General features: G+C 40.2%; 1 protein-coding gene across 9 annotated transcripts in view; it reads right to left on the minus strand.

Annotated features, from left to right (window-relative positions):
• SORCS2 (sortilin related VPS10 domain containing receptor 2) overlaps window positions 1-15,242 on the minus strand; it is a 598,972-nt gene that overhangs the window by 236,137 nt on the left and 347,593 nt on the right. For 8 of the 9 annotated variants that reach the window (XM_032685842.1, XM_032685841.1, XM_032685845.1 and 5 more), the window contains 2 exons: window positions 3,510-3,609; window positions 1,791-1,793 (listed from right to left, as the gene is read on the minus strand). In XM_032685842.1, coding sequence (XP_032541733.1) covers window positions 1,791-1,793; window positions 3,510-3,609 — 103 coding nt within the window. The remainder of the gene's footprint in view (window positions 1-1,790; window positions 1,794-3,509; window positions 3,610-15,242) is intronic. The other variant, XM_032685838.1, reaches the window with a different exon arrangement.

Raw genomic sequence — 15,242 nt, forward strand, 5'->3', positions numbered from 1 at the left:
TTTCTTCATCAGAGTTCTGCTGCTTTCAGCCAGAAAAAGGTACAGACTGAAGGAATTTACCTTAACTGTCAAAAGATTGTGTAGCCATGACCTTGATACAACTCCTTCCTGATTCTTCATTTAGACCTATGAACAGTACTCATCACAACTTTTTCACAGAACGGTAAGAGGGAATGTGCCACTTTTTGCATGGATTTAGTGGGTTTTATAAATTATTTCCATACTTCCTCCAGCTACTTCACAGTCCTCACCATTCCTGTATTTTATCTTATAATTTTGGGGTTTTTTCTTTTCATACAATCCCTTTTCCATGCAGCACTATGCGAAAAGGATGCTGCTGTACTTTTCACATCTGCTCATGTACTTCTTCAACAGCATTATAACTCTGCTGAATTTCAATTTCCCAAAGAATGGGGTAGGGAAGATAAGGAGTATCAACTTTTTTTCTTTGCAAGACATCTTAAGAAAAAGCAAAGTAGGGTAATTCATAGGGACTGAAAATTTACAGCACATGTTCACTTTTGCTTCACAAAGCCCACTTCTAAGTCCATTGCTCTGTACAGCATAACTGCACCTCACAGGGTGAGTGACATCTTGGTCACTCCAGGAGTTGGTATACCAGCAGATGTGAACCGAAGAAATAATGTCAACCCAAGAACTAGACTGGAGTCTTCTAGCAGATATTGAATTTAATTGCACTCCAAAGCAAACGAACAAAAATTGTCCCATCTTATGCTGGTTTGGCAAGGATGGAGTTAATCTCCTCACTGGCAAGTGCTCCAGCCACACCACCCAAGTCAAAGAACGCAAAGGTGGGGACTGGGAGAATGAAGAACTTCCCATAGTAGGAGAAGATCAGGTTTGAGACCATCTAAGGAACCTGAAGGTACACGAGTCCATGGGACCTGATGAGATGGATCTGCAGGTCCTGAGGGAACTGACACATGAAGTGAGCAAGTGGCAGTGTGGTACTTAGTTGCCATGACCCATCTCTTGTATATCTTTGTAAGAAGCCACAGTTAGACTCTGTTTAGACACAAAATAGTTACAAAGGCAGGAACTTCACAAGAAAATTCAACCTTATTCTCATAAGTACAAAGAGCTATGATTTTAACAGTATGAACTGCCTGGAGGCACCTGCATTTCTCCTTTCATTTAGAGGAGGAGAGCTTGACCAGATATCTATATTGCACAGAGCTAAAATCAGGTGGGGTTAATGCTGTGATGACATTGAGGTGGAAATAATGAGCATTAAACGGGTAAAATCAGTTCTTCCACAGATGAGGACTACAATGGGTAAATGGAATGAAAGCATAGAACAATGTTTAATATGCAAAGTATTAAAAAATCCCCATCAATGTCTTATCTTTGCTTTCATGCATATTCCCAGTCCCTAAATGCTAAGTGGAATTACTTGTGCTTTAAATTTAAAGTGCATGCTCAGTTCCAGTATGCACAGTCAGCAATCCAGTGTCTCTTTCGAGCACATTTCAAAAAATGTGAACTGTTAAAGAAAACCCACACCATAATGATCTGAAGGCTGGTAACATCAGGAATGAGTGAAAACCTGAGACTTCTGCATGGCTTAGAAAAGGGATTCAGAACTCTGAATAGTCTATTCCACCCCAACGCAAATGTGTGGAAATGGATGGACAGGGATGTTCTTCCAATATTCTAAATAACTTTGGTGAGGTCAGCTGGTAGTCTTTGTGTCCTAATCAAATCTCTAGTACCTAAAATTTCCCATTACAATTGACAAAGCTCTTACAGCATGACAACTTCCCTCTTACCTTCTCTGTGTGACTGCAACACCTCCAAGACCAGCCTGAAGCTGTTGGCTAAAGCAGTAATTCCAATGTTTTCATCATTTTTGTACCATGTATGCATGAATGTATGTACATTTGCATGTATAAATAGATCTCCCTCTGGTATAATTTACAGGCCTTAAAAACCCTTTCTGCTCTGCTGTTTCTGTTGTTTGTATGTTACTGAACAACATCTTTGTAGAAGGAAATCTCAGAATAAAAATAGCATATCTAATGACTCAAAGGGACTTTCTGTCAGACGGATTTCAATATGATATCAGTTTACTAAGCAGGATTTGTACCTCTTGGAACTTCAACTTGTGAGATTGAGTAGAATATAGATTTTTCTAAGATAGCGATAGCACAAGTTTTATTGTAAACACTGCTGTTCAAAACTTTCAGGTTTGAAATTTAGCAATGATCTTACTGCTGTTTATTTTGTCAGACAACTGGCACCATCACAGTGTCACTGACCCTCTGTTCTTGGGCAGGCTTTGATATTGTAGCTAGTTAAGCTGGTAAAAATCCTCCACAGGGCTGCTCTTATCAAGCTCATCCTTTTAGTCTTTATTCAAGAAACTGAGATGGGTAAAGATTTTGGTTTTATTCTTTTGAACTTGAAACCATCAGTAGATTGTATGTCTAAGATACACAGTCTGAAGAAACTTTGCACTTGGTGGTAGTTCCACTTCAAGAAAAAAAAAAATAAAAAATTCTGGCTTTGCAGCAGATTAAAAATATATTACTGAGCTCAGAGACAGCGTAGTTTGGGCACAAAAACTCCAGTGACAATTTCAAGAGAAATAAAATATGTACTTAATCCTTCAGGCAGTCTCACTGAGTTCTACTGATTTTTGATTAAACAAAACAGACAGACAAACACAACTAACATTGTCCTTCCAACCAGCGGCCTCTGCCTGAAATCAGTGCTCCTGTATTAACCAGAGTTAATGGGCCCTTATCAGGAGAAAATCCTTATTTCATGAAAGACCTACTGTGCTTGTGTTATTCACATTATATTTCACAATTCTTGCTGTTCAAATCATGGGCATTTTGCCAACACAGAAGGGTTGTTATTGTGGGGTTTTTTCTCATAATCACACTTCCTGTTGCTTCTAACATAACATCCATTGTCACTACACTCAATGGGTCAATTTTGCACTCACTTATAAAGTCCACTCAATCTTCCAAGGTTCCACGAAAAGCTGTTTGGTTTGGTAATGGTACAGGAACACTTTTTAAGAAAGAGATTCAAGGAGAGGGGTTTTGTTTTTTTTAATTAAGGTTTTACACAGGATAAACAACATTCTCAATGACAGCCTGCCCAATCCCTATACTTTATATTAAGGGACATGCAATGAAACTCGTGCATAAAGGACGAAGAGGTTGAGTGTTAGTCCCAGAATCTGCTAGGATGTGTGAAAAGTGACAGAATTTCCTTTTTCATTTCCATGGAAAACTCCACAAAAGCTTGATTGCCAGGAGTCCATGCCCTCAAAAGTTTTCGGTGATCATCAAGGCACTTTTTTCTTTCTATATTATTCAGGAAGAATAAATATCCCCCTTCCATATGTCACAAATGCACCTAAGGTGATCTGCAACATTGTGAAAACCACTCCCCTAAATTTTGAAACCTGTAAAACACACTTTACATAGTTGCAGAACCTCACCTGCACTATAAAAAGTCATTTTTTTGCCACATACCTTTTTTTTGTTGGTGGGACAAATGTAGAAATTGTCAATAACAGTGGCAATCCCAGGCTGCAGATTCAACTTTGTGTATAATGTCCCAAAATCTGAAGACCTGAAAGAAATCAAACATCTGTAAGTGCTCTCTTCTAAAGGGTTCAGCATTGAAACTCTGCAAAAAAAGCCCCACTTTGTGGCAGTAACTGTCCACTTTCAATGTTTCTGTGCCATCCTTTTGTTCTTTTCAGGGTGCATTAGCTAAAAGAAACCTGCCATTATTAAGTATATTATTCTAGGTTTGAAAAAAACATGGTTAGTTCTGTCTGTATTTTGCAGTCCTATGCAGTGCTACGGTTTTTTTTTCTGTGCAGTGACAGAAGCCCAAAATGTGCACCTTTCCATCACCACCCACAAGGTGGGAAAAAAGAACTATGAAGAGCACAGGCTCATTGGCAAGAACTAACAGCACCTCCTCAGCTATGCAGAGAAAGAAGAGCTGACTTCAGAGCTTGCTGTTGCGTAAGAGAAGAATTTGGCCTGAGATCTGGAAGACTCACATTGGACTTCTACCAGATAAAGGTACCCATCCACTCCTCCAGCTCTTTTTTAGAGGAGTTTTGAACGAATAAAACCAAAGTCAGTGCTTGGCCATCAGTATGTCACACACACACACACGTATCTATGAGTATTTCAAATGTGAGCACTCTGATGAATTTGTTTCATACTCCTGAAAAATCTGCAGTGAAAAATGGCATCCATGCTACTCATTTGTATTGCCAATGTCAATTATAAAAAGAACAGACAAGTAAAATGTTAGTATAAGACAATGTTGGTGAAATTCAAAGGAAGTCACATTCAAATTTAAATCTCTTTGGATGAAACCTTGCTTGTTCTATTTAGAATTCAATTGTATCATGCAGTCTCTCCATATTTCCAGTTATTCATTTTGCATTTGGAAAGGGACTCAGACACGTGTAAGGCACTTGTCCCTTCTTCACCAAGAAGCGCTCCCTAGGGCAGAGAGTTGGTGTGAGGACTCGCACTCTACACTCCCTTTCTTTTCACTGCAATAACAATCTCCTTCACAAACAGGGCTGAAGGTACCCTGCCCAGTACCTCTGCATATTTCAAACAACTGGGAACATGCAACAGCTCTCACATCTAAGAGAACAAAGAGGAGACCTCTGTCCCTCCCAGTGTGACACTGAGGATTGCCTGTGCACTGATTTCTGCCCTACAGTCCCAGTTCTACCACATTCATTACTCTGAGGTGGGCTCTCCTTGCCCAGGGGAGTCACTGCTGAAGTTTGTGGGAATGTGACTGAATATAAGGAGAGAGAAAAGTGACAAACCAAATCCCTGGCCAAGCGTGTACACCTTGACAGGTAGCCCACTGCCTGAGGTATCCTCCAAGGCACGTGAGGCAGATAAGTCCCCGAGGGGCTGGTGCCTGCAGGAGGCTGCCATGACAGCCCACCTGCGTCCCAGTCCCACCAATGATGTCACCTAAGTTAAAAGGGCACGTTGTACGAAGCCAGAGGTGTTTGCTGTGCTTTCACACATCCAGCTTTCCTCATGATACAAGAACTTTTAGCTGCAGTCATGGAGCAGCTTTCTATGTCTTTGGCATCACTAAGCATAGTGGATGGCAGAGGATGATATGCTGGGATCAGGTCTTAAGGGATATCAAACAAAGAAGGGTTCATGTTTACCTCATTTTTCTTCCTTCTCTAGCAGTCAAAAAACCCAACTGCTCACACACAGAACACACTCACAGCCTAAGCTGAGAATTTAACCATTTTATAGTGATATCTGAACAGATTTGATCTGGTTTCCCCATTCCCCCTTCAATTTTGCTTCACCTGCAGATATACAGCAATGCATTACAGAAGCTAATGGAATCATTACCACTCAGTTTTGACAAATAATTATGTAGAAATCAAATACATACAACTGCAGTGTACTAGGTGCTCAGCACAGAACTAATTAAAATCCTAAGGGGAATAGGATGGACAGCGGTGCTAATTTGCCAGAGGTGTTTGACAGAAAAGAAATTAAAGCAAAGACTAAAATACTGACTTTAGGCAGATGTACTGAAATCATGCAGGCCAAGTATGTATGATGGAAACATAACCTAGTCTATTCTCTTTGAGGAAGGAATATCAGGTCAGTGGTTTGCCCAATAATAACATCCTGAAATAATTCTCTGAACCTTAAAGATGATTCAATTTACTTTGAAGAGGCAGTTCCAGGATTAATACAATGGGACCACTGGAGAGTGACACCGCAGGAGGGATGGTGGCAGCAACTGTATCAAGGTATGAAAAGAATATGGGCAGGAAGCCCAAAGAGAAAAAGCCATTTCCAAGACAAAAAGTTCCAATCTAAAACTTCTGCTTCTAATTCTCATGACTTTTTAAAAGTACTGCAAGAAAAGAATGAGGTTTAAAAAAAAATAAGAGTGCACTAAGGTTACTATGGCATTTTCAAAGGCAGAAAAACTATATAGTCAAAAATCTTTTATTTTCTGCTACAAGTTAGCAACCTCAGGGAGAAGAAAAAAAATCCAGTGCAAACCTGAGACAATAGGTTAACACATCTCCCTAAAAGTACACCAGGCCTAAGCAGGAAGACCCAGATTGGAAGCAGATCTGTGGATCTATGGAGAAATCTACTCAGACTTCTGAACCTTTTTATTATAGGCCAGATTTGTGGTAGTCCAGGAATGTCAGTTACTCTTTGAGACATTTATGAACAAGAGGACATAGTTCAAGGACATCAGTCAAGGGAGGTACTGTGCAAAATAATTGGTTTTCTACATCTGCTATAACACAGAGGAAACAGGTCACCCCAACACTTTTACTTGAGATATAAATTCCAAGTTCCTGTCTCTGCATATATGAAGAACTAACATTTTGTAGTACAAAGCTAGAATAGAGTTCCCTGTAATTGCACTACTGAGCTGCAGATAGGATTGGGGAGGATGAATTCTGGGATCTCAGTGCATACCTATTTCAATATATTACAAAATGTGGTTTGTACCAAATTAAGGAGAGGAGAAGTCCTATGGTTTTCCAGTCATAAAGAGATTTTTTTGTCTGCTAGAAACCAAATTTTTGCTGTGTCAAAGTGTTAAGGAGATGGAAAAAAACCCACATGAGACATCTGTGTTTATCAGTACAAACACATTCTCTTTCCTCCCTAAAAATTCATTAAAAGATATTTCAAATTATAATGGAAAGAGAATACACATGCACCTGATGAGAAGAGGAAAACTTTCTCCTACAGCGGGGTTTATTTGCAGTGGTAGCACAACAGCAAAACTCTATAAACCAGGGCAAGAAGTGTAAAGATTAATTTTGCAAAGATGAGCCTGACCTGCAGTTCTAAGTGACCCAGATGCAGTTAGTTAGAATTTTGACTTTCTGTGAGACACTGCAGGGGATACAGCAAGAGATATATAGGGTGCCCCCTCCTGCTGGGTATCCACCTGTGCACTACAGGCTACAGATCATATGGATGTTTCCTTGTAGAGCAGAACTCAGTGGAGGACTCATAGGAAACACATCTTCCAGTATTCAGGTGATGGGTGACAGAACCATCAGATGGTGGAAGGACATGATTCCTCATGACTGTGCAGACATCACACAACCCAAGCCTGACAGAGCTTGTGGCTGGGTGACAGTTTCTTTGAAAGTATGTACATCTGTTGAAATGTGTCACAGGTTTTTTTTTTCTTTAAGGAAAAATCAATTGCCACTGTAAGAACAGCATGTTCAAATAACAATCCTCAAAATCATACAATGATATTACAGCACAGACATAATTAGGTATTTTTAGCTTGTTTTTATACTGTGAGATCAAAAAATAGGAAAAGGTCCAAGTGGTACAGACATGTATCCTGATGAAATAAAACTCCCAAAGCCCCTAAGCTCTGAGTAAATTTGGGTCTCATCCTTAAAAATGCAACTTTTTTATATTTGAGCTAAAATAAATCTATGCTTTACATAAGTTGGAACTGTATCTAAACACTGGATCTGGACATCTTCCAAAAGAAATATTGAGAAAGAAGAAGAAATTTAACAGATACGAAAAGAGACATGAACCAAATGTTTGCCCGTCTAAACTTCACTATCATACAGTTCTCCACTGCTGACTCACACCTATGATTCAATATTGCTCATTGTTAGTTGTTTTCTCCAGATTATATTTACAAGTAGATATTAATATATAAGAAACATTAAAATTAATATAGTAGGATGTTAATGAAGATTCTTTGAGATGAAAATTTCATTCACAAGTCACATTTCATACTCAAAGAAAACATGAACTGCAAAAAATGCCTTCTCCTTTTTTTTTTTCCTAATGAATTGAAGAGATACACTAGAAAGAGAACTGTTGGAATGCTTAACACACATGTTCATCAAATTTCCTCTACCTTTTCTTATTGAAGATTAACTCAAGTTCCATTCTAGTCAAATGAGCCATACTGTACAAGCCCCATTAGCTTAAAATCCTGGAAGACAACAATGAAGAGATTTCAAATGACTCATGGATTACTTAACTGGTGAAACAAAAAGAAAGTATTTGAAAAAAAAAATCTGCTGGTTTAGATCATTTGTAAGTTATTATAAAAAAAAGATTCATTGAGATGCATGTTACAGAATCAAGGAAGAGTGGATCTGTGCATAAATCTCACTGGACTCCTTCCCACTTAATTTTTTCCAGTCTGTATTGCAAATGTTGTCTTCTCGCCTACCCCTCCTTTCTGTCGACAGAACAGTCCAGGATTTACACCATGAACTTTAAAATGCAGGAGAAATTATTTTAGGTTCTTGCTCTATCACAGACTTATATCTAACAGTAGGATTTACTTTGTGCTCTGGTCCCTCACCTGAAAAATAGAGACAACCTCAAATGCCTGTAAGAAGCACAAGCCCTACGAGGGCTGGCTGAGGGAGCTGGGGTTGTTTAGCCTGGAGAAGAGGTCTCAGGGGAAACCTCATCACTCTCTACAGCTACCTGAAAGGAGCTTGTAGCCAGGTGGGGGTTGGTCTCTTCTCCCAGGCAACCAGCAGTAGGACAAGAGGGCCTTTAGTTGTGCCAGGGGAGGTTTAGGTTGACATTTGGAAGAAATTCTTTACAAAGAGAGTGACCAGACATTGGAATGGGCTGCCCAGGGATTCTCCATCTCTGGAGGTGTTTAAGAAGAGATTGGATGTGGCACTTAGTGCCATGGTCTAGTTGACAAAGTGGTATTGGGTCATAGGTTGGACTTGATCTCAGAGGTCTTTTCCAACCTAGTTGATTCTGTGATTCTGTAGGAAAGCAGGGCAACGAAGAACGGCTGATGGTTGATGGAGTATGTAAAACAGATACATCAGAAGTTCCAACAACAACTGCCAGGACAAACCTACTGAAAGAAAAGTAACCACAGCAATATCATTAAAGAAGTTGAACATTAACGTATCTTTTTCACTTGAACAGCACAGAAGACTTCAAAGGCTCTTACTTGTCCAATGTGGAAATTGCAGAGACTTTGGTTAGCCTCATAAAATCCTTTCAAACAGCAACAAAAAACCTCCAAAACTCCAAAGCCTTTCTTCAGAGTACAAACACATTGTAACATTGGATTCCAATACGTGACTCATATATTGAGGAATTCATGCAGATGAAAGCTTCTTCAAAGGCTGTAGAAGAGTAGGACTCCCAGCAATCCAATTAACACCCAGCAATCCAATTAACAGATTACTCATCAGCTATCAGCTTTACTGGAGTACTTTCTGGAAATACCTCTCTCTACTTTCCAGAAAAGTTCAACCTTTTTTTTCTCTCAAAAACAGAAATATAGAAATGCTTCTTCCTTAATCCACTTTTACGCTAAAGAATCAATGGCGTAGGCAAGAGGTAACAAATAAATAGTTTAGCAACTTCACATTTAGTCAATACAGATTTTACCTTCTTTTCCCAAAAGCACGACAAAGATGAACGTGTCCTGTTTTCATTAACAATCCATTATTGACAACATATATTGATAACATATCTGATAGCATATATCCTTTTAAGAGCTGTGGACAATCATAACAGCCTTTTTTAAGTGTCCGGCTCTGTAATGCTCTGATGTGTACAGGACATGGTACCACTTTGCATTTACACAGCTATAGAGACTCCTTGCAACTTTTACAGTTATTAATGTCCATATATATTTGATTGTAAAATGCTGACCTGAAAAATTCCACATGAAAAAAAGCAAATTAAACCAAAAAACTGCATTTATATTGAGTGAGAACTCTAGGAGGATCATAAACATCATAAGTACTAGAACTAGTCTTTTATTCAATGCATTAAAAATATCCAACTCAACTGCCCACATTGAGAGGGAAAACCAGTCCTCTGTAGCCAATAATAAAAGTAAGGATTACCACACTAGGTGACTTCAGGGAGTCAGATTCTTCCTCAGGAACTATGGTTCCTAATTTCCCAGTGACAAATTAAGGCATGACCTTATTTTGCAATGCACTTAAATCTCACAGTAGACAAATGCTGCATGACACTACACTGGGTTTTGCCCTGACAAATTGACGACGGGGTTCCCTGACACCACATGGTACCCAGCCTGACTGGGCCCCACACTGGCAGGCCAGACTGCAGTTTTCTACCCTGATGTTGAAATTACCTTTGAATAAAGTGTTTTGGTGCCCACATTTTCCAGGAATTATCCTGTCTCAGAGCTGTCTGGACCCAATGCTTCCTAATGTACAGGAACCATTTATGTTTTCTTATGAGAGAACATGGAAGATGATAAACAGAGCTCTTTGTACAGAAGGGGGTGTTACTTGATGCAGATACTTGAATTACATAATATATATTTTAGGTACTATATCATTTTTTCCCTTACTGTATCTTCTCTCATGCATTTATCAGGTACTGTTTTTGGTTAATTACTTACAACACACAGTCTTAAACTCCAACAGTTAGCAGCATTGTGTCTTTAGTATCTACTACATATCTTTCAGTGCTGTATTTAAACATTCCTACTCTGCATAGACTCACTGTACACCATCACAGTTATCTTTTACAGTCCTTCATTTGTCCTTCAATATACCGCAAACATCCTGCTCATTAGCCTATAATCAGTCTGCTTATCAGTTACATTTCCAAGCTCCTCATTACTTTCCTGCAGTTCCAATAATTAGCCTTCATATTCTACAGGCCCACAAAACATCACATTAGCTCCTGTTGGCTGCAGCCATCACTTTTTCTCTCAGAAACTGTTAGTTTAGACTAGACACCTATTCTGAACCTCCTGCCTTGGTGCATTAATTCCACCACCAACACACAGCACTTGCTGACGGTACATCTTGGAAGGCACAGCCTGTAGCCACGCTTGCAGTACACAGATACTTGTGATGAATCCATTCAGCCATGAAACAAGCAGTGTCACAGTGACAAAGCAAAGACACCTCCAGGAAGACAGGGTTATGTCTTACTTTTGCAAAAAGTAAAAGCTTTGGGTTATTTCTTACTTCTTAGTTTTGCAGCCACAGCAGGGCTCAGGCGAGTGGCGGAGCACGGTGCCCTCGAGGGGCATGGGGGCACCTGAAGGTACCTGCGGGCAACTTAAAAATTCCCTACATCATTCTACCCCAGCTGTTTGCTCCTGTTAAAAACGTTGCTGCAGTTATTCACATTCAAATTAATGGTTTTGAAGTCTTGCTTTCAACCTGGATCATTTCACTGATCCTGTTTACAACCCGTTCCCACAAACAGTTGTAGTGACCTACAAGAGGGAGTAGAAAACAAGAATGAAATTGTGGGAAATAGGGAAAGACCCATTTCTTACCACAGTTTCTTCATTGAATTCAACGTATTGCATAACCAACAGTTAGTATGCAAGCATTTATCCCAAGAAACAGTCCCGTGTAGATTTAGTTTCAGCAGCTGCAAGTCCAGCACTGCATTAGTAGGTCTCAACAAGGAATGGAGTCTATCATGGAGCATCTGAGGTGTTTGCTGCTGAAAGACTGCTCTGGTGTATTAGAAACTTAAACAAAATACCAGAACTGATAGCTCAGTGCTGCAAAAATTATTAATATTAATTGGGGGGGGGCGTTTACCATAAAAATGCTAGCTAGATTAGAGTAGGGGAAGAATTTTACCATTACGTATATATTTATATTAATACTTCACTTCCTACATAAGGAAAAGATTGTTTTTGGGTTTGTGTTTTTGGGTTGGTGTTTTTTTGGTTGGTGGGTTGGGTTTTTTTTTATAATTTAGGAAAAAGTAAAAAGAAACAAAAGTCTTTGTTGCTAAAATGCAATTCTCCAAAATTAGTCTTACTAACTATACTGACAAAAGTGGAAACATCCGTCTATCATTTCCAGTAGGATTCCTCTTTTATGAGTGCTGTGAGTGGAAATAAGTAGTTACAAAGGAAAATTTTTCATCTCACATATTTGCGTTCTTTAGGGAAAGGAGATGGCTTAAGAATTTTTTCTTGAGGTTTACAAGGAACATTAAAATGCTAAGCATTTCCCATAGCCCAGGCTTTTTATTTAAACCACTACACACAGCTGAAATATTTCAGAGACTACTTCATTCTTAGTCAGGCAGCTACTTGGAAGGCAAGAAGCATGTTGGGATGTATGAGAGAATTTGGCCTTGCGCTTTCTGACCAGAAAATTTTCTTGTAATCATTGGATAGAACTGGTTGGAATGAGAACATTTACAAAATTAAAAAAGAACTGATAATAATTAATTGTATGTGCTCATTCACATGCAATTATCTGTTTCTCTAGCAATGGGCTCTGCCAGCTATAACAGTCTGCTACTCACTCTTCAGTAAGCAGAACTCTTCTTTGACTCCATTTGTAGAACTTTTTGCTTTTGCTGCTGAAATGCTGACCTCCATTTTATGACTGCTGTGGGGGAGGTGAAAGGGGGAATGAACTATCTGGCCAGGATGTAGCACTTTATAAAAAGGTAAATGAAGTCAATGTTTTGTCAGTAATTTGACTGTGGTATTCTGCACCTGAAGCCAAATGCTTGGCAGAACTAAGGGAGTAACTAGACATTTTATAAAGAATAAAAATCCTAAACAATAAGTAAAATCAGATAAATAGATTCTGGAAGGTATCAAGCCTTATGCTGAGTGTATTAGAGACCCACAGTTTTCTCTTGTAAGTTTTCTGGCATGCTTTTCCACAACTGCAAGTACACATCAGGGATGGAGGCTGAGCAGTGCTCAGAGGCAGCTCAAGTTCATCCAGGATATCAGTTCCTGTGTCCCCCACGTCAAAGGAGTGCTTATTTCAAGTTATTACTATTACATCAGGAACAAAACCTTTACAAGGAATTTTAAAGCATTGTTTTGAATTCCTGTCCTGCAACAGAAGTTCACAGTCCAGTCAAAAACATCATCTGCCTCAACCACGCCCATGAACGAGGTTGACATGATTTATCTGAATCATGAAAACATTCAGATGGTGAAACAAGATCAGGTTTTCCTAACAGCCTCTAAATCACTGTGTGTCTGTGCTGCCTGAGCTGGCAGTGTGAGGAACATAGTGGTAAGCCTGCAGGTAGGGATGGGAGGATGCACACATGAGGGTGCTGCAGCAACCAGGGCCACCGGGGAATTCAGATGCTCACAACCACTTCAACAGGATTTGTTTCTGTTACTTGCTAATGACCCCAGCTGTAATCTTCTAATAGCCTTCTACAGTTGCTGAAGGGGTTTTTTGGGGGGATTTGTTTTGTTTACAGCTTTCAGCAGTCCAATTTCCCTTGCAGTCATTCTCCTGTAACTGCAGTGACACCTGTGGAGGGCTGAGCCCATCAGCTGTAGTTTGGCCTGCTGCTGAACTTGGCAAGCCAGCAGCACATAAAGCCCCAGCAGATGTTTCTGCTTTAATAGCAGCTCTTTCAAACCCTTGGCCAGACATAAATCCAAAATAGATCCAGAAAAGAGACAAACAGTGCCATCATCATGGCTCTTAAAATTAGGAGGCAGAACTAGCCTTTTCTGCAGGACCCTGAGAGGCCATTAGCAGCAGAAGGTGCCGTGAAGTGTTGCCATAAATTATGCTGACAGATTATGAGGGCTAGCCACAGCAAATGCAGTACATTTTGCACTGTGTTGCAGCTTGCTAGGAAACAGAATCCTAAGACAAATACACACATTTACATATGAGTTTCGAAACTGAGAAGATTGTGCTTCATAGCAACAAGTACAGGAAGTAGCCAATTTTGTGGCTGTTAACATCTTCACATGGATCTAGGGTGCTTCCACGCCACATTAATGAACATTCCAAAAATAAAAGATCCTTGGTCAAAGGGATCTTCTGAATACATGCCTTGCTGGATCAGCTTTGTAAAAAGAAAGCTGCACTTAAGAGTGTGTTCACAGCTGCCATTGTGCTTTATAGGAGAGAGGGTTGATATATACCGGGGTGACGTGCTAATACATCCATTCACTTGACGATGACTAACAGAAGATTAACAGAAGATTGGTCCACTATAAATTATTGGCATGTGATTTCAAATGCTTGTGAAAACAACCCCCACAGAATAAGAATAGTTCTCTACATTCGAAATAACTCAAAGCACTCAAGAACATGAAAACTTCAATCATATTCTTGTCTGACACTAAAGGAGACTAGGAAGAGAAAAAAGTGACCCAGTGTCTAAAAAGAAGTTCTTTTTGTAGGAATGAAGGTTATTGCATGTTCTCCTGCTTCTCCTATCATCTACTATTCAAGCTCAGATGGAGCTGCCAGTAGCAGATGCAGCTCTGCAGATCTGGGGCTGCTGGGGTGTCTGGGCTCTCTCACTGAGGCTGGACAGTACAGGATGAACTCCTTTGCAGGAGCCTTGTGGTGGTGGAAGGTCACCAAGTGAAGACCTGCAGATGGAGGTCAACTGACTTCACAGCTTCCAAGACAATGAGAAAGAGATCCATGGGATAACGGCAGCAAGCTTGTAGATGATACAAAACTGTGAGGAGCGGCTGATACATCAGTAATATATCTTGTGGAGACACAGGCAAACAGGAATCTCATGAAACTCAACAAAGGGAGGTGGAAAGTCCTGCACCTGGGAGGAATAACCCTCTGCACCAGTCCATACTGGAGGCCAGCAGGCTGGAAAGCAGCTTGGCAGAAAAGGCCCTGGGGGGTTGTGCTGGGCATCAAGTTGAACCTAAGACAACAAAGTGCCCTTGCAGCAAAGGAAGCCAACAGTCTCTGGGCTGCATCAGGAAGACCACTTCCAGCAGGCCAAGGGAGGTGATCGTCGCCACTCAGCACTGCTGAGACACATCTGCAGTAATGTGGCCCCTTGGTATGAGAGGCACTGACACACTGGGTAACAGCCAGCAAAGAGCCACCAAGATGATTAGAAACTGGAGCATCTATCACCAAGGGCAAGGCTGAGCGAGCTGGGACTGGTCAGCCTGGAGAAGAGAAGACTCAAGGGAAATTTTATGAATGTGCATAAATAACTGATGTGAGAGAGTACGTAGATGGAGCCAGACTCTCCTTGACTCAGAGACAAGAGGCAATGGACACAAACTGAACCGAACTCCATTTGAACATAACAAAAAGCTTTTTTTACCATGAGGGTGGCTGAACAGTTGAACAGTGCTCAGGGAACTTGGGGTATCTCCATCCTTGGAGATACTCAAAAGTCAACTGGACAAGATCTAGACCGCTGTGCTTTGAGCAAGGGGGTTGGATTCAACCATGT

The sequence above is a fragment of the Chiroxiphia lanceolata genome, chromosome 4, assembly GCF_009829145.1.
Source record: "Chiroxiphia lanceolata isolate bChiLan1 chromosome 4, bChiLan1.pri, whole genome shotgun sequence".
NCBI lineage: Eukaryota > Metazoa > Chordata > Aves > Passeriformes > Pipridae > Chiroxiphia > Chiroxiphia lanceolata.